At 39.0% G+C, this 18,090-nt stretch overlaps 2 protein-coding genes across 2 annotated transcripts in view; one reads left to right on the plus strand and one right to left on the minus strand.

Annotated features, from left to right (window-relative positions):
- The window catches only part of hmcn1 (hemicentin 1), a 92,684-nt gene extending 83,664 nt beyond the window's left edge, over positions 1-9,020 (plus strand). Inside the window, exons 97-107 of the mRNA XM_077533558.1 lie at positions 62-299; positions 475-537; positions 622-741; positions 826-960; positions 1,056-1,169; positions 2,926-3,051; positions 3,123-3,251; positions 4,021-4,356; positions 6,687-6,806; positions 6,908-7,034; positions 7,106-9,020. Coding sequence (XP_077389684.1) covers positions 62-299; positions 475-537; positions 622-741; positions 826-960; positions 1,056-1,169; positions 2,926-3,051; positions 3,123-3,251; positions 4,021-4,356; positions 6,687-6,806; positions 6,908-7,034; positions 7,106-7,472 — 1,875 coding nt within the window. The 3' untranslated portion in view covers positions 7,473-9,020. The remainder of the gene's footprint in view (positions 1-61; positions 300-474; positions 538-621; positions 742-825; positions 961-1,055; positions 1,170-2,925; positions 3,052-3,122; positions 3,252-4,020; positions 4,357-6,686; positions 6,807-6,907; positions 7,035-7,105) is intronic.
- arpc5b (actin related protein 2/3 complex, subunit 5B) lies at positions 8,213-10,724 on the minus strand. The gene is made up of 4 exons (XM_077533559.1): positions 10,451-10,724; positions 9,701-9,772; positions 9,444-9,620; positions 8,213-9,361 (listed from the first exon to the last, which is right to left on the minus strand). The coding sequence occupies exons 1-4, from the start codon at positions 10,589-10,591 to the stop codon at positions 9,299-9,301; spliced, it is 453 nt and encodes a 150-aa protein (XP_077389685.1). The 5' UTR covers positions 10,592-10,724; the 3' UTR covers positions 8,213-9,298.
- Between the last annotated feature and the right edge of the window lie 7,366 nt (positions 10,725-18,090).

Genomic DNA, 18,090 nt, shown 5'->3' on the forward strand with positions numbered 1-18,090 from the left:
CATTAAAAAAAATGGACACCCCTGTTTTCGGAGAAATGAAGATATGCTGTGTTCCTGTCAGGACTACACAGAAGACTACATCCAGACAGGACCAGGCCAGCTGTACGCGTTGTCCACACGCATGTTCAGCATTGACAGGGAGAGCGTGCCGTATTCCTGGAACCACACCATCTCCTACGACGTGTCCAGGGGAAAGATGCCCTACTTAGTGCAGACACTTCATGCGACAGCCATCAGCGCTCAGTATCACACCGTGGACGAGGTGCTGGAATATAGCATCCAAGCTCATATCAGCAAGGGTATGACAAATGACCTTGATTGACAGTCAAGACTGTCTTATTTATATTCTGCATCAAGGGATGAATTGACCCAGTCTCTGACCTATTATAGATTTTCTTAGTTTTGGTTCTTTACATTGATGCATGGATTTCTCTCCTTCATGATAGAAAATAAATCCCATGTTTTTCATTCCAGGTGATCGCAGCAACCAGTGTCCTCATGGGTTTACTTTGGTTTCTGCAGGGCCATACTGTGCAGGTGGCTATTCTTGGCATCATCATTGACTCTTTAGATATGGAATTTAACAATAAAATCATTTACATCATTGTTTATGTGCTGCAGATGAGAATGAGTGTGAAGTGGGAAACCCCTGTTCTCACGCATGCCACAACGCTATGGGCACCTACTACTGCTCTTGTCCCCGGGGTCTCACCATTTCAGCTGATGGCAGGACCTGTCAAGGTATATAACACTCACACATACGCATTGAATGTTTATTGTTGTCATCTCAGAGTGTGTCGCAACCCAAACGTTCGTCCCCACCAGATATTGACGAGTGTTTGCTGGGTGCCAACGTGTGTCATGACGGACAGGATTGTGAAAACACTATTGGATCATACCACTGCGTTATGCGCTGCGGCCGCGGGTTCAGGAGAACGGCTGATGGCCACGTCTGCACGGGTACAATAACACATTAGACACATCGATTCTTTGCATTCTGCTTCTTCCCAGTGAGGGGTGTACTTCATACATCTTTCATATTTTTTTTTGCTCAGATATAAACGAGTGCCAGGAGTCCAATCCATGCAATCAACACTGCGTGAACACCATTGGTAGTTATCGTTGCGCCTGTGAGCCTGGATTTCAGCTCAGGAACCGACGCTGTGTTGGTAAGCGTGCGTTTAAAAAAAATTGCATTGCTTCAATCAAGTATCCTAACAGCAATTTATTTACCTGTAGCTGTCTGTTTACACACCTATTCGGTGATTAATTTGTTAGTTCAGTACTGTACTGTATGTATAGTGCTATACATAAGCTAATCAATATCCAAATCACTTTAATATAATTTAAACATCAATAGTTTAGGATGAGTAGTTTAAAAAAAAAAAGCACCAGAAGTGCATGTGTACATTCAGCAAAGACGCCGTAACGTCCACTAACAAGTACGGATGTAACGATAAGGCCAATAATATCGCGATATCGTGATATTAAAACTGCCACAATATCGTCCTTGTCATGTTCACAATATTTAAAAGGAACACATCTGTTAAAAAAGTCAGGTTGATTTCCATTTGTGCAGTTCTAGCACCCTCTAGTGGCTAGTTTATTAGTGCAATTTAATTTTCATTAGGGATGTTTTGGCCTTCTATGTTTAAAATCTATGCTACATGTCAGATGAAGGGAAACCTTTTTAAATATCGCCAACTATCGCCATAATATCGTGATAATATCATATCGTGATGTTTGGATATCGTTACATCCCTGCTAACAAGCCAGACAGCACTTAACTCCTCCCCCAAATACCAAGATGTTTGCCTCACAGTCGAGATGCATCATTTCAACATACTTCCTTGACACCAATTACTACTTTCCTATCAGACAGGGCTTTGGTGCCAACTTTTTGCTTTCGCAAAAAGGCACAAAAACTGAGTATAGTCGAGTTTGGGTCCTACAGTAAAGCATGAATTCTTGAATATCTAACTATACCATAGGCGGGATTTCACTATACAGTAATTAGAAATTTTCAACCTTTTTTCAATGATGTACCCACTGTGAAATATTAAATGCCTCCTAACAAGCACAAAGCATTTTTGGTTGAATAACAGAAAAAAACTTCATATAGTGTTGTGTCATCATTGTTTGATTTATCAAAATTTGGAACTTTATTTGTATAGTGGTCTCTTGAACTGTTTGGAAATAAAAAGATATAACTAAAACAAAAAGAAAGAGAATTAAATTCTTTATAAATAAGATTTGTGCACATTAAAATGATCTTCCCTAACTGACCTCCTTTGGGGTCAAAGCAAAGATCTGTTCTCAAAAAGAAATTGCTAATGTAGCGATAATTGGGTCATCGTTTTGACTAAATATTTACATAATTTAATAATTATTTTTAAAGGATTTTTGCTCTCTGTGCCCTGTGATTGGCTGGCAACCCTTGTGAGAAAGAAGAGGTCAAGAAAATGGATGAATGGATGAGTTTTTGCATGGATGCAACGTTTGAAATGTTTTTTAACATCTCACCTTCCCGTAGGATTACATTTTGCCCTACCTACATTTGAGAATCACTGCTCTATCCCCACTAGTCTCAACACGGTATTCTGATTAATGTTGTCGAATATGAATTATATGACATCACATGACCATTCACAGCTCAGCTTGCTATTGTCACATGACCAAAATCAGAAAGCAGGCGAATCGCAATTGGCCGTTAGGCGCAAAGTATGATGTCATTTTCAGTCGACATCAAGTGGCAAAATGGCCGCCCCCGGAGATAGATTTATTTTTCTGGTTAATTCATATTCCACAATGCTGTGTTTAGACTAATGGGGGCACATATTTTATATTATTTTCAAGAAAATGTTTGACTTGACTTCCCGGTATTATTCCAGAACTGATGTTTCCTTTTCCCAAATGTCTTTGCAGATATAAATGAATGCAGACAGCGGGTTTGCCGCTCAGACCAGCAGTGTAAAAATACCCGCGGTGGGTATAACTGCATCGACCTGTGCCCCGGTGGTATGACCAAGGGTGCCAACGGGACATGTGTAGGTCAGTATTGTGTGTTCATCGTGCATGTAAGACATAATGTCGTTTGACTTACACCACTCTATATATTGTAGATATTGACGAGTGCCAAGATGGCAGCCATCAGTGCAGATACAACCAGATTTGTGAAAACACCAGAGGGAGTTACCGCTGCACGTGTCCACGCGGATACCGATCTCAGGGAGTGGGCAGGCCCTGTGTTGGTACGTATACACATGGAGCCTTCAAATGTCATTGAGCAGCTCACTTTGACTTGCTCATGTGCAAACATGTTGGGCTGAATTTATGTATTTTAGAAGGATGAATCAATCTTTTTTTTTTTAATAGGACGTGCTCATTGCTTGTGTTTGTTGTGAGCTGTAAACACATTTCTTTTGCTATCTGCCATCTTGTTCGAACATCACTGCTTGCTTAAACAACTCAAGTGCTGCAAACTGCCTATCCAGTAATGAATTCAGCATCACAAAAGGTTGAGAGATGCAATGCATGGGCCTTTTTTGCTTTGACGTAAAAGAGATCGGACATGGAAAGAGTTAAAGAAGAAGACAGTTGATGGCTCCAACCCAAGACCAGCACCTTTTCATTTACGTTGCTGTCACCCTTTCTGTCATCACTCTTTTACTCTGAACTTTCCCAACTCTGCTTCATAACAGCACATTCCTGCATGTGACATCATTAACCTGTCGTGTCTTGTAGCTGTCATCAAATTTCATTTCAATCACATTGTTGCAAATTTGACGTTTTGTTTTTTATAATTTGAAGGTCTTAGCTTCCAAACAACATTTTTCATTTGAGATTACAGTGGGGTAACTGATGTATCCGCTTTCCTCCCCCATCCTCATCTCTCCTTACATTTCTTTTATTTCTGTCCTCGTCATTTTTTTTTCCTCTCATCCGTCTCCACATGACCTCCTTCTCCTTTCCTGCTTTTTCTCTCCTCCTGGTGCTGGTCTTTCTTTGTGTGGAGGGCAGATATAAATGAATGTGAGCGGCTTCCGCAGCCCTGTGCCCACCAGTGTGTCAACACTCCAGGGAGCTTGAGGTGCACCTGCCCACCGGGGCGCCACCTGCTGGGGGACGGCAAGTCCTGCGCCGGGCTTGAGCGCCTGCCAACTTCTGAGAGTTACTCTTACGGCTTCCGAACATCCCAGACTTTTCCTGAGCGCCTCTACCACAACGTGGCCTATCACTCCTACAACGCCGACACGAGGGGACGCCACGGGGCCCGGAGCCCAAGAGGAGCTCCGATAAATCAGGGCCCCGAAGCTTGTCAGGAGGGGTTTGTGTCCAAGGATGGACGCTGCTTAGGTAACGCTAGAGAGTTGGCAGGGTTACGGAGAGAAACACAGTGCGGTTTTATTATAATGGTTATAATTCTTCAACAGGAAATTCATTTAACACTCTCTTGTCTTCACCTCACCTCACTCACCAATACAGATTCCAAAATAAAAGCTTACATGACAATATTGACGTGGAAGATGTTTGCATTAAATAGAGTCAATTATTGGTTTTATTTTTTATATATATATATATATATATATATATATATATATATAAACACACTCAAATGCCTAAACATTGAATGGAGTGGTATGACACCCCCCTTCACCCACACACAAAATAAGTCAACAATACCTTTTTTTGGTGCAAATATTGGCTGTTTGTTATGTAAAAGTTACGTTTGCACCATACTCCATCAATAAAATATTTTTCCAGGGCACCAAAAAAAAAAAGCAAAAAAAAAAAAGCCGTTTGCTTCTAATGAGCTTCATGCAGCACTGGTTTGAAATGATATAACATTTTGCTGCATCATCATAAGAGGTGCGTTTAGGATTTTGGCTACCGTATTTATCTACACCAGGGATGGGCAATTGGCCAGCAGGCCAACTACATTCTGGGGGGCTCCTTGATTAATTCAAAATAAATAAATAAATAAAAATAAAATAAATATAAATAAATAAAAGTGATTTTTTTTTTCTTTAAAAAAAAAATGTATTATTCAAAAAAACGCTGATGTAAATTCAATAAACGTTTTAAGTGAAAACTGGAAATTATGGAAAAAAGTGGGGAAAAGGCATAAAATCCAAATTGTGAAACAATATTGGAAAAAGAAAAAAGGAAAAAAAAAATCCTCAAATTTGTCAAATCACTACGAGATGGCAGATATGGCTTAGTTGTGGTGACACTGGGTCTTGTACTGCCCTGGATCACAACATGAATAGGCTAAATATAAAATATAAAATAGAAATATAATATAATATTATATATATATATATATATATATATATATATATATACTAGGGGTGTTAAAAAAATCGATTCGGCAATATATCGCGATACTACAGCACGCAATTCTCGAATCGATTCAATCGGCAGCCGAATCGATTTTTTTAACATCCATTTTTGATGGAAAAATATTCAACAAAACGTCTAACTTTCACACCTTAAGCATGGAAGAATGTTTTATTAATGGAACATTTAGCCTTAATATTTTATTTCAATGCTGTTCAAACATGAAAAATGTTGTTAAAGGTGTTTGTTACATAAAGTGGCTCACAGTTATAAGGTAATAATACATTTTCATACAAATCTTAAAGTGTACATGTATAAGTTAACTGAATGGTATTTTCTAAATTTGAGTAAAAATATCGCAACAATCGACTTGTAAATTTGTATTGGGATTAATCGGTATCGAATCGAATCGTGACCTATGAATCGGGATACGGATCGAATCGTCAGGTACGAGGCAATTCACACCCCTAATATATACATATACATATATATATATATACACACATACATATATACACACATACATATATATATATATATATATATATATATATATATATATATATATATATATATATATATATATATATATATATATATATATATTTAGAATGATGTGCAGGATAGGGCAAAACATTGGACTTCAAATAATAAAAAATTTAGTTGAGTTTTGTTAAAAAAATAAATAAATGAATAAAATTGGGAGATGTGTTCTTGCAATGTTGTTTTGTTCAACAGTTACAGTATGTGCCGTGCTTAAAGGGGAAGTCAACCTTAAATATTTCTTGACAAGAGTATCTTATATGTGACCTCATTAGTCTAAACATGACATTCTGATTAATATTGCATTTGTAGAATGAGTTATGCAGCAAAATCCAGCTGTTTTTAACTATCTCAGGGGCAGCCATTTTGCCGCTTGCTGTCAACTGAAGATGACATCACAGTTGCTCATGGCGCAGGCAACGACCAATCACAGCTCACTTGTTTTCTGAAGCTGAGCAGTGATTGGTTGTTACCTGAGACTGGAACTGTGATGTCATTTTCAGTCGACAGCAAGTGATTAAAACTGCTGGATTTTGCTGCTTAATTCCTATTCCACCAATGCAATATTAACCAAAATACTGCATTTAGACTAGTGTGGCTGCATAGAGCATATTATTGTCAAAAGATATGCACATATTTTGTCCTAATCTAAAATAGCATTTTTGACATAAATCAAGTTAGGGTGTTGATGAAAAATACAGAATCTAAGTTGCCCATTCCTCTTCTATACAGTAAAAGCGCAATACAGTATATGTTCCACTCCCCGTCTTGATGCACCACTTGTGTTGTGTGATATGTGCCAGATATCAACGAGTGTGAGGTGAGGGATTCGTGCCAGCATGAGTGCGTGAACACACCAGGAAGCCACAGGTGTCGTTGCCCAACTGGTTACCACCTGATGACCAACGGCAAGACATGCCAAGGTGAGAGTCATAAGGTTCAATGGCTGATAATAACCAGTTTCAGGGCTACCTCACTGTAGTGTATAAAATATTTGGTTGTAAGTTGTTTGTTGAATTTCCAGATATAGACGAGTGTCTTGAGCAGAACATCCAATGTGGAGTCAACCGCATATGCTTCAACATGAGAGGAAGTTACCAATGCATTGACACACCTTGCCCACCTAACTACCAGAGAGAGCCCACCACAGGGTAAATACACGTACACACTGTATATATGAGATCTAGATGGATTACAAAAATGTGTGCGATTTGTGTTTCAGGTTCTGTCTGAAGAACTGCCCTCCAAATGACCTCGAATGCGCCCTGAGCCCTTACGCTCTCGAGTACAAGCTCCTGTCGCTTCCGTTCGGCATCGCCGCCAACCAAGACCTCATCAGGCTGGTGGCCTACACGCAGGACGGGGTCATGCACCCTCGGACCACCTTCCTCGTGGTGGACGAGGACGTCACGTTACCGTTCGCCATTCGGGATGAGAAGCTCAAGGGGGTGCTGTTCACTACGCGACCCTTACGAGAGCCTCACACGTACCGCATGAAGGTGCGAGCTCTGTCCTACAGCGAAGACGGAGGCATCGAGTACCAGACCACCTTCATCGTCTACATCGCCGTCTCGGCGTATCCGTACTGAGAGCACTTTAAATGACACCGGACTAAAAAGGTGCATCCTCCTCATGCAACACCACTGGGATACATTGAGAGAATGAAATAAGAACATTGACTTGTCGAAGTGGATTTGAATCCAAAACGAGTCCTGACTATTTATTGGTTTTAATTCGTGCCCTTGTTTGTAAACACACAATGCGCACAAAGGTATGTTCATGTAATGGTCAAAAGTATTGGGACACCCACCCATGACAATGAAAGGCCACCAGTACCTGCTCTAGTGCATCCAACTCTGTTTAGTGTGCTTGAGGTCGGGAACAAGTCATGTCAGAACAGCCAAACTGTCCCCACAAGAATAAAATCATCCAAAACATCTTGATAAAATGAAGAATAATGGCTTTTGTTCAAATAGTCAAACGTTTTTACTGGAAAGGTCTTGAACATAATTACATTATGGAGAAGTTGTTTTTGTTATAAAGTGTGACTGCATGGAACAAAAGCACCCTCAGGTAGCAACTCATTCACCACTGTCACGCTGCATCATCCACCGATTGATGCAGAGATGTACTTTTTTTTTTTTTTTTTACTTGTACATTTTTTGTTACATGTATTGCTATTATACTGGATTTTTTTTTTTTTTTTAATAAAAATTGCATCACAGTGCAGTTAATGTTAACTGTTTTGAGAGTAAGTGACAGCATGGCGACCTTGTGGTTACATAACGTGGATGGCTGCAAGGGGAACAAAAACAAAAACAAATTCCACCAGCATTCATACCATTTATTATTTTTGTCAAAAAAAAAAAGCACAAACATAAAAAAAGGAATATTCCGTAAGGCAGTTTTTTTTTTTATACATCAGTTTGGTATGTCTCCTTATTTCCTCACCCTGCAACGACGAGAAATACATGAAGCAGAAGACAATCGAATAGTTCTTCTGATCATGTCAAAACAGCCTATACTGCATTAGAAAAGACATCTAGCAATTTGGGAAGCATAACTACCGAAGTCAAAACTGACTCAATTTCTGAGAATGAAAATAAAGTCAACTGTAGCGAAGCTTTGGTGGAACAATGAAGAAACTTCCAACAGTGATTTGAAATAAAGCAGCGAAATTAAAACTGTGGAGGAAATGAGTTACTATCTTTTTTTTCTGATATTTTCTCTAGTACACAAGGGCATCTAAGTCATTGAAATCAGCTGAAATGTTATCTAATTGTTTCATTTGGCAACAGATAAGCTCCACCTCATAAGGCAGACAAAACCTCAACAAGTTTCCCCTGGTTATACAAAATGTTTGGGATAATGATGAGAATGACAAAATCAATGTGCATTATATTTGAACTTAGGTACAGAACACACAAAATATACAAAAAAAGACGGGTACGGAAATCCTCACTGCAACGCCCCAACAATTTTTGAACATACAACCCAAATTTGCATCACCTATTATTGGTCTCGCTCATTAACCCAGATTGCTGATTTGACTCAAAATCTTTTAAATTTATAGTTGGGATTTGGTCTTGATGCGGTTGCAACACAAAGGAAAAAATCTATATTCCAGTTTGAAATTGGGGAGAGAAAAAAAAAAAAAAAACTACTCTGAGGGTTATTAGTCCTATTTGAAAAGCACCCAATAAACCGAAACAGGGGCTGCGTGTGTGCACTTAGTGACCAACATGACTGAGCATGAGAAGATAAATGTGCCCAAATTATTTTCGAACCTAATATGACCCGGATAAGATTTTTCATCTGATACAATCCCTTCACCTTTCCAATCTTCACTCTGATTTTCCTTGTAGTCCATATTCCATCTGTTACATCGTGTGTCTGTCAAACATTTGCTCCACATTTAGACCGTCTTCCTCGCCGTCAGCACTCGCACAATACAGCCTGCACCGCCGTAGGTCAGCGCCTGCAAACGCACAAAAAGGGATTTATTGATGTGACAGTTTAGGGTACATTTGTGTTTCTGAATGAAGCAAAACGGTCGGTACCTTTTCGTGCCACTGCAGGAGGACAGCGCTGCTGTTTTCCGATGGCCTCTCGAAGCCTTTGTAGATGTATTTCATCAGCAGGTCCACGCCGTTCTTGTCGAGAGACTGAACTCCTTTCTCGATGTCACTGCTCTTAAAGGCGCTGAGCACCTTCAGCACCAGACCCTCCGCGCGGTCCTGGTGACAGATTGGACAGACGTGGGAAGATGTAAACATTGGACTGGAGGACAAAATGGTAGATGGAAGCCGAACCCCACCTTGACATTCTGGTTCTTGGTGTTGATTGGTGGGTTCTTGAGGACCGCGTGTAGAGCTGCCATGTTGTCTCCTGTGCAGGGTCCGGTTAAGGTTATGACACATATTAATAAGAAAAAAAATAAACATGTTTAAATACAGTGACCAAAAAACTAGCTGGAAAACGTTTTCTTCATTGATGTGCTAAAATAAGAGTACATTTGGAAAGGCTGGTTTTGTGTTAAATCATAATAAAAATGGTTGAAAAACTTAAAAGAAAAGATTCTCCCATCTGATAGGCTGAAAGATGAGGTGGGCGGGGCAAGACTCTTAAAATGAGGAAGTGTTGCACTTTTATACCTTATAAGGTCTTCCATCCAATCATTACAAACGGACGCTTGCTTTGAAGCAGCATTTCGGTACGCGCACAAATGCACGGTTTATTTATTTATTTATTTATTTAATTAAAAGTAGTATTCACTCGTATATCAAGACTGAGTGATATAAACGCGAGAAGTATATAAAATGTGGGGACTCACTTCGAGCCTACTAACCAATAGCAGCCTTGTTTAATGGGGCAGAAATCCCTGGAATGTGACTGTCAGGCAAGTCTGGGCAGTGACTGGCCGCATTGTAAACGCCCGATTAGCAAGAAACACCCGCCCAAGCATACACTGCACGTTAGACAGCATTTCACCATGAAATACGAAATTAACATTTTCCACCCTATGCTTCACGTTCTAGCACAAAGCGGAACAATAACGTAAAGGATATTGTCTGATGAGGGAGTCCACCTCCGCCTCGTCGGGACCCAGCTGGTTCTCTCCTCCGTCCTCCTCGTCCACAAATTTGTTCTCGTCGTACTCATCCACGTCCACTCGCCTGAAGCGGGCGGACATGACGCTCTTCGACATTTCGGGAATGGGAAAAAAATGTCAACTAATGAGAATCAAAGAACGCTAACGTGAAAGCTTAATTTCCGGCCTTTTCGCAGTCAACTGACAAGCAGGAAGCTTCCTGACGTCCTCTCCTTCCTTGTGTGGCTTTTGGTTCCGCATTGTACGCGATCGCCGCCGTGCGACCAACTCGTGAAATTGCAAGCAGTCTCAACCGTGGCCGCTAGAGGGCAAGCACACCTTATAAGACGTGCCCTATAACGACGGCAACAACCTTTTCGTTTGACCCCATTGTTCTATGATGTGTTTATGTTGATAAATAAATGTTTAAAAAAACGACAACATTCAGAATAGAATAGAATAGAATAGAATGTCTTTATTGTCATTGTACATCAGATTTACAACAAAACTGGGAGCAATGCTCTGTTTGCTGCATGGCAGGAGGCAATTCAAATGTACAAAATAAAGCACAATAAAATATATCATGGCAAATTGTGGAAGAACAAGAACATTAACTAGTACAAAATCATGGTACACTACTTGCACAAACAGGTAAAGTGGTTCTGCATATTGCACAGTGGAGGTGGGAAGAAATTCATGGATTAAAAAAAAAAAAAAGAAGAAAAACTGCTGAGAGTTGCATGAGGTGATTTGCATTACAAGTAATTGCAAATATTAAGGATTATTATTATAGTTACAGTAATATCCATATTTCAATATAGTTAAAAAGAAGAAATCCAGTTTGAAGTTGAGGCAATTAACTCAACTCTCATCTTATGAATGCAATTTCCATTGAAATTGCATTTGAATGCTGAAAAGCTAAACTGAAATTCTGTGAAATTATTCGAATTTTTGAATTTTGGTGCGAGACTTGTTTGACTTGGTCAGGAAATGTGAAAAAAGGAAACAAATATATAAAATATCTCCAAATTTTGGAAATTTAATTGTGGAAAATGTGTGGATTTGGTGAACGTAATGAAAAGAGTCCTGAATTAGCTAATTTGAAGTTTGGCTATTTTGGATCATTCAGAAATGTAAAAGGAGGACGTAAATTTGTACAATATTGCTTAATTTGGAATTCTATTATGAAAGTGTGTAATTTCTGTAATGTGGGAATAATTGGAATGTGAAAAGCAGTTCCAAAGATGTTTTGAATGAGCTCAACACTTTGGAATGCTTTCAATTGGTCAGGAAATGTGGAACGAAGGGTGGGGGTTTTGTGAAAATTTGGGAATTTTAGTGTAAAAGGTGTGGAATTTGCTGACTATGTGAACTATTAGAATGTGAAAAATAGTTCACAAAATGTCCTGGATGATCTGAACAGTTTGAAGTTGGAATGAGGTTTTTTTTGTTTTGTTTTGTTTTTTTAGTAAAAATGTTTATTTCTGGGAAAAGTGGGAATTTGAATGAGGCAATATCGTATGCTGGAGTGTATGAATGGTCTGAAATGTTGAAAAATATGGACGGAGTAGTAAGGTGAAAATTGCTGGAATAATAGTTTAGTTTAGAGTTTGGGGTGTTGAATAACGTACTGTATGTGTGAATGTTCGTCAGCATTCATACACTACATTTTTAAATTGGCGAACCCAATTTTTACGTTAAAAATACTTTGGTTTTCGGTGTATACGTGTACCCTAAGGAGAAAGACTTTGAAAAACCAGTTGCAGATTCGGCAATATATCGCGATATTACAGCACGCAATTCTCGAATCGATTCAATAGGCGGCCGAATCTATTTCTAAACATCCAGTTTTGATGTAAAACTATTCAACAAAACATACGGATCGAATCTCCAGTGTATATGTACATATTTACTGATTAGTACTTTCTAAATTTGAGTAAAAGAAAAAAAAAAGCAATAATCGACTTACAGATTCGTATTGGTATCAAATCATCGAATCGTGACCTATGAATCGTGATACGGATGGAATCGCCAGTATATATGTACATGTTTACTGATTAGTACTTTCTAAATTTGAGTTTTAAAAAAAAAATCGCAATAATCGACTTACAGATTCGTATCGGTATTAATCGGTATCAAATCAAATCGTGATACGGATCGAATCGCTAGTGTATATGTTCAAGTTTACTAATTAGTATTTTCTAAATTTAAGTTAAAATAAAACAAAACAATAATCGACTTACAGATTTGTATCGGTATCAAATCGAATCGTGACCTATGAATTGTGATACAGATTGAATCGCCAGTGTATATGTACATGTTTACTGATTAGTACTTTCTAAATTTGAGTTTTAAAAAAATCGCAATAATCAAGTTACAGATTCGTATTGGTATTAATCGGTATCAAATCAAATCGTGATAAGGATCAATGTATATGTACAAGTTTACTGATAAGTATTTTCTAAATTTGAGTTTAAAAAAAAAGAAAAAAAATCACAATAATTTACTTACAGATTTGTATCAGTATTAATCTGTATCAAATCGAATCGTGATACGTATAAAATCGCTAGTGTATAAAAGTATAGTATTTTCTAAATATCACAATAATCGACTTTACAGATTCATATCAGGATTAATCGAAATCGAATGAAATCGTGACCTATGAATCGTGATATGAATCAAATCGTCAGGTGCTAGGCAATTCACACCCCGAATCGATATCGCTATATTCAGGAACTCTATGCAATGATTTTCCAATATCGTGTAGCCCTATATAATATTAATTGACTGGGATTAAATGGATATTTTCACTATGATTTAGGGATACCCTGATCCGATCACGTGATCGGAAATCGGGCCTCACGTGGTTGCCGACTCGATCAGAATTGGGCGTCGTCTCCCGATCAGGATTCGTCGAAAATATGTTATTTTAATTTAAATTTTTTAGAACTTTATTAAATGTGGAGTTGGGCGGCGCCACAGAGTGCCACTGCATTTTTCCACACAGTGCGTGCGGAAACGAGGAAAGGGCGCCGAGATATTTTGGAAGTAGAGATAGTTAACCTATTCACTGCCTTTGACGGAAAAAGACGTCAAATGATGCAATGCATTTTTGCTGGGCTGGCAGTGAATGTGTTAATAAGTTATTATTGGGAACACAACAGTCTTTAACGTGGAAAAAGGAGGCGATGCCACTTTAGAGTCTGGACAAGGGCGTCCAGAAATGGAGCGCGGCGCCTAGCCTAGCGCGAATTCGGAGGGTCGGACGTCCAAACGAGGCTGCCAAATACCGCCCGGCCTGGCAGTCTAGACTTCTGTGAGTCCAGAACCAAAGTCATGATATGGTGAGATGAAATACATTTTTGCTTGCTTGCTCTTCAATTGCAGACTTTTGTTTGTTGTCAAGTTGGCTGTATTTCTTTCCTTCCTAAAGTAAAACAACATTAGGTTAGCTCATTCATTTGAGTTAAGTAGCATGCTTTATAACGGCTACAGTAGTTGCAGCGCTGCTTTTGTGAATATATAAACAGATCTATACATCCTTTTAGTAACGTACATTTCCATCTTAGCAGTTGACTGTGTGTGCGTATGCGTCTGCATGCTGATTCACGGTGTGGAAATATTTGTTTTTCTGACTGCAGGTGGGTGGTCACTTACTGGTGATTCCTGAAAGCTCCTCGTCACTGCGCCACGGTTTTGAGGATTTTCCTGTTCTGCGTGAAACTGCTGTTTGTCAGAGCAGGAAGTGGGGGGGAACTTTCCACCTTGAACTTCAGCCAGCTAGTGAACTTTCACAAATTCTCAAGGAGTCATTAACATAACACAGAAGCCACAAATACATGCTTTTGATCCAACAAAACCTTCAGATTTAGACTACTGGGACGCTTGTACTGTTGCTATGGCAACAGTCACGGAAGCTAACTGTTTTATTCCCCACATATCTTGTGCAGGGGAGAATTATTAATTTCCTTATCTGCTCTGTCTAGACTTTTGTCTTCCTGCAGCAGGGGGAGTAAAAGTTAATATTATGTGTATTTGCGACACAAAGTATCGGATTTAATCATAGAGCAGGGACACACATATCGTGTTGCGTGCGTGGGTCATGAGTGTCCTCCCTCCTCCGTGAAGGTATTGAGGAGTGCCCCAGCCCGTGTTTTGCGCGTGAGTCAGCACATCAAAAAGTGAGGAAACAGGCACATACATGACCTTCACGTGAAAGCCCCGAAGGAATGCAGCATGCCCATCATCATCATCATTTCCTCTCGTGTAAGGTGCATTCCAGGTTAGACAAATGAGTTGACAGATGAAGAGCTAAAAGTTGCCCGTGTCTGCAAGCCTTCCAGATGGTCTCCGTGCAAGAGGAAGGGAAGAACTCCCATTTAAAGTGTCTTAAGCACTTAATTAGTTTTCCCACATGAAGAGAATTTCAGCTTATTAAACGGAGTAATGTAATGACATGTGTTGGGTGGGACATTCTAGGTGGTTTCGAGATTTTTGGAGGTTACTGTAACTATGGTTTGTTGTTCTGAGAACAATATTTAGATCATTATTAGGGCCCGAGCAGCGACCGCTGCGAGGTCCCTCTTGTTTTTGTAAGAATTATTCTTCTTCTCCGTAAACGATCGCATTTTTGAGGGCCTAAACATTTACGAAAACTCACCAAACTTTGCAGTCTCTTCGGGCCCGGCGAAAAATTTGATATTATGTCGTTGCCATAACAATGCGACTCTATAGCGCCCCCTAGCGTAGAAAAATAAAAACCAATCCCGGCCCGTTTGACCTAGAGCTACGAAAATTGCCAGGCACGTGTAGCACCCCGAGACGCACAAAAAAGTCAGTGGAAGCCATTTCCTAAAATGTACAGGAAGTGAGCTATGAATTTTTGAATGTCCAATTTTGGCCCATTTTGGCACATTCACTGTGGTCATACTTTTTCCCCCTTTGCAAATATTTTTCAGCCAGTTGACTTCAAACTTGCCGTGTATCATCTCAAGACCTGAGACAACAACTGGGCAAAATATCTTGACTTTTTTAAATACTATATGACGGGGGCGGGGCATAAAATATTGCCTTTAAAATTTCATTTGTCCAGAAAGACAAAATGCTGAATAACTCCCATGTACAAGCTCCAAAAAATCTAAAACTTCTCATGCAACTTAATAGTCACGGCCTGAAGACATCTATATGATACAATTCTGTTCTATATATAGCACCACCTAGTGGTAACAATAAATGTAATACTTTACGTTTTTAGCTACTGTGCCAAGCTCTTTGAAGGGATCCAGTTGAAAATTGGTCAGACAAGCCTTAATATGTTGATCATGCCCCACACCGAATATTGTAACTATTCGCCAAAGGGCGTGGCCGCTACGGTGACGCAAAGTCTGAAGATTTTTCGTGAAAATAAAAGCTGCATTAACTTGACCGAGATGATCCTATCTTCTCAAAATTTCACACATTTGATGAGAGTCCAGCCCTAAAGACATCTACTGACTTATATTTCATCTAACTGATAGCGCCACCTAGTGGCAATTTTTTTTCTTACGATGTTTCTTCTACGTTTTTCTCCAAACACGTTAACTGGACCTACCTCATATTTGCTCAGATGAGGGTTTCGGCCTTCATGATGTCACAACACGAAGTTTGTGATTTTTCGCGAAGCGCTGTTCGTCAAGAAAACAACACCAATTTTGAGGGCCTAAACCGGCACAGAAACGCATGAAACTTGGCACACACATCTGGCCTGGCAAAATGAGCGATATTTTATCCTGGATTGTGCTATTTTTACAAAAATGACTCAATAGCGCCCCCTAGAAAATTTTAATGAAGCAGCCCCGGTTGTACGTTTAAGCAAGATCTACGAAAATTTTTAGGTGTATGAGGGAGCCCAAGACCTACAAAAAAGTCTCTTGGACCCATATGCTAAAATGAACAGGAAGTGAGCTACGAATTTTTGAATGTCCCATTTTTTACGATTTTAGCACATTTACAGGGGGCATACTTTTGCCCACTTCTCCTACACGTTTCATCTGACTGACTTCAGACTTGACCTGGGCTATGTCAAGACCTGAGCCAACGACAGGGAGAAAAATCTTGACTTTTCTAAATACTATATGATGAGGGCGGGGCATCAAAATTTGTGTTTCGCAATGAAAAATGATATGCTTAATAGCTCTCCGGTACCATGCTCCAAAAAATCCCAGACTTGACATGTATGTTTATAGTCAAGGCCTGAAGCTATCTCTATGACAACATTCAGTTATATATGCAGCGCCACCTAGCCCTTGAGGCATGAAAAAAAAATACCCCACTTACGGTATTTTTACAAAAATTGTAAACTCATTCTCAGTGTGATCACGAAGTCATTTATGAATGTTCTTTTACTTTCCACCACTCAAAATATTCCCTGGCATCAGACCTAACCAAACATACATATTTTTGTTATTTAGTTTTATGTATTTTTGATAGCCTCTATGGACATTAAAAGCAATATCGTGAATGAAGGCTATGCTTAATAACTCCCAGGTACATGCTCCAAAAAATCCCATACTTGAAATGTATATTTATAGTCAAGGCCTGAAGGTATCTCTATGACAAAATTCAGTTATAAATACAGCGCCACCTAGTCCTTGAGGCATAAAAAAAAAATGCCTCACTTACGGTATTTTTGCAAAAATTGTAAACTCATTGTAAGTGTGATAACTAAGTCATTTATGAATATTCTTTTACTTTCCACCACTCAATATGTTCACTGGCATCAGACCGATCCAAACATACGTATTTTTTATTTAGTTTTATTTATTTTTTGATCGCCTCTATGGACAATAAAAGCAACATTGTGCAATCAGTACGAGCGATGATGTGTGTATAGATGTGTGTGATAACTAAGTCATTTCTGAATATTCTTTTAGTTTCCACCACTCAAAATGTTCACTGGCATCAGACTTTTCCAAACATATATATATTTTTATTTATTTTTGATAGCCTCTGTGGACATTAAAAGCAATATCGTGAATGAAGGCTATGCTTAATAACTCCCAGGTACATGCTCCAAAAAAAATCCCACACTTGACATGTATGCTTATATTCAAGGCCTGAAGGTATCTCTATGACAACATTCAGTTATAAATACAGCGCCACCTAGCCCTTGAGGCATAATATATAAAAAAAAAACAACAACAACACATATGGTATTTTGTACAAAAAATGTAAACTCATTCTAAGTGTGATAACTAAGTCATTTATGAATATTTTTTTAGTTTCCACCACTCAAATTGTTCACTGGCTTCACACCGATCCAAACGTATGTACGTTTCCATTTTGTTTTATTCATTTTTGATTGCCCCTTTGGACAATAAAAGTAACATTGTGCAATGAGTACAACGAGTGATGATGTATATATACACTTTTACAAAAAATACCAATCAGGGCAACTCATTGCCTAAAAATAAAAAAAGACGCTGATTTTTGCAGATCTTAACAATCACCAAAACCCATTGAGCTTGACACACTCATCACACCTGGCAAAAAAAAAAAAAATCCACATGTTTATCATGCTATTTTCAAAGAAATTCTGCTTCCAATGTGCCAGTACCCCAATGTGCAAGTACCCCAAC

The sequence above is a fragment of the Festucalex cinctus genome, chromosome 10 (genome assembly GCF_051991245.1).
Source record: "Festucalex cinctus isolate MCC-2025b chromosome 10, RoL_Fcin_1.0, whole genome shotgun sequence".
Taxonomy (NCBI): Eukaryota; Metazoa; Chordata; class Actinopteri; order Syngnathiformes; family Syngnathidae; genus Festucalex; species Festucalex cinctus.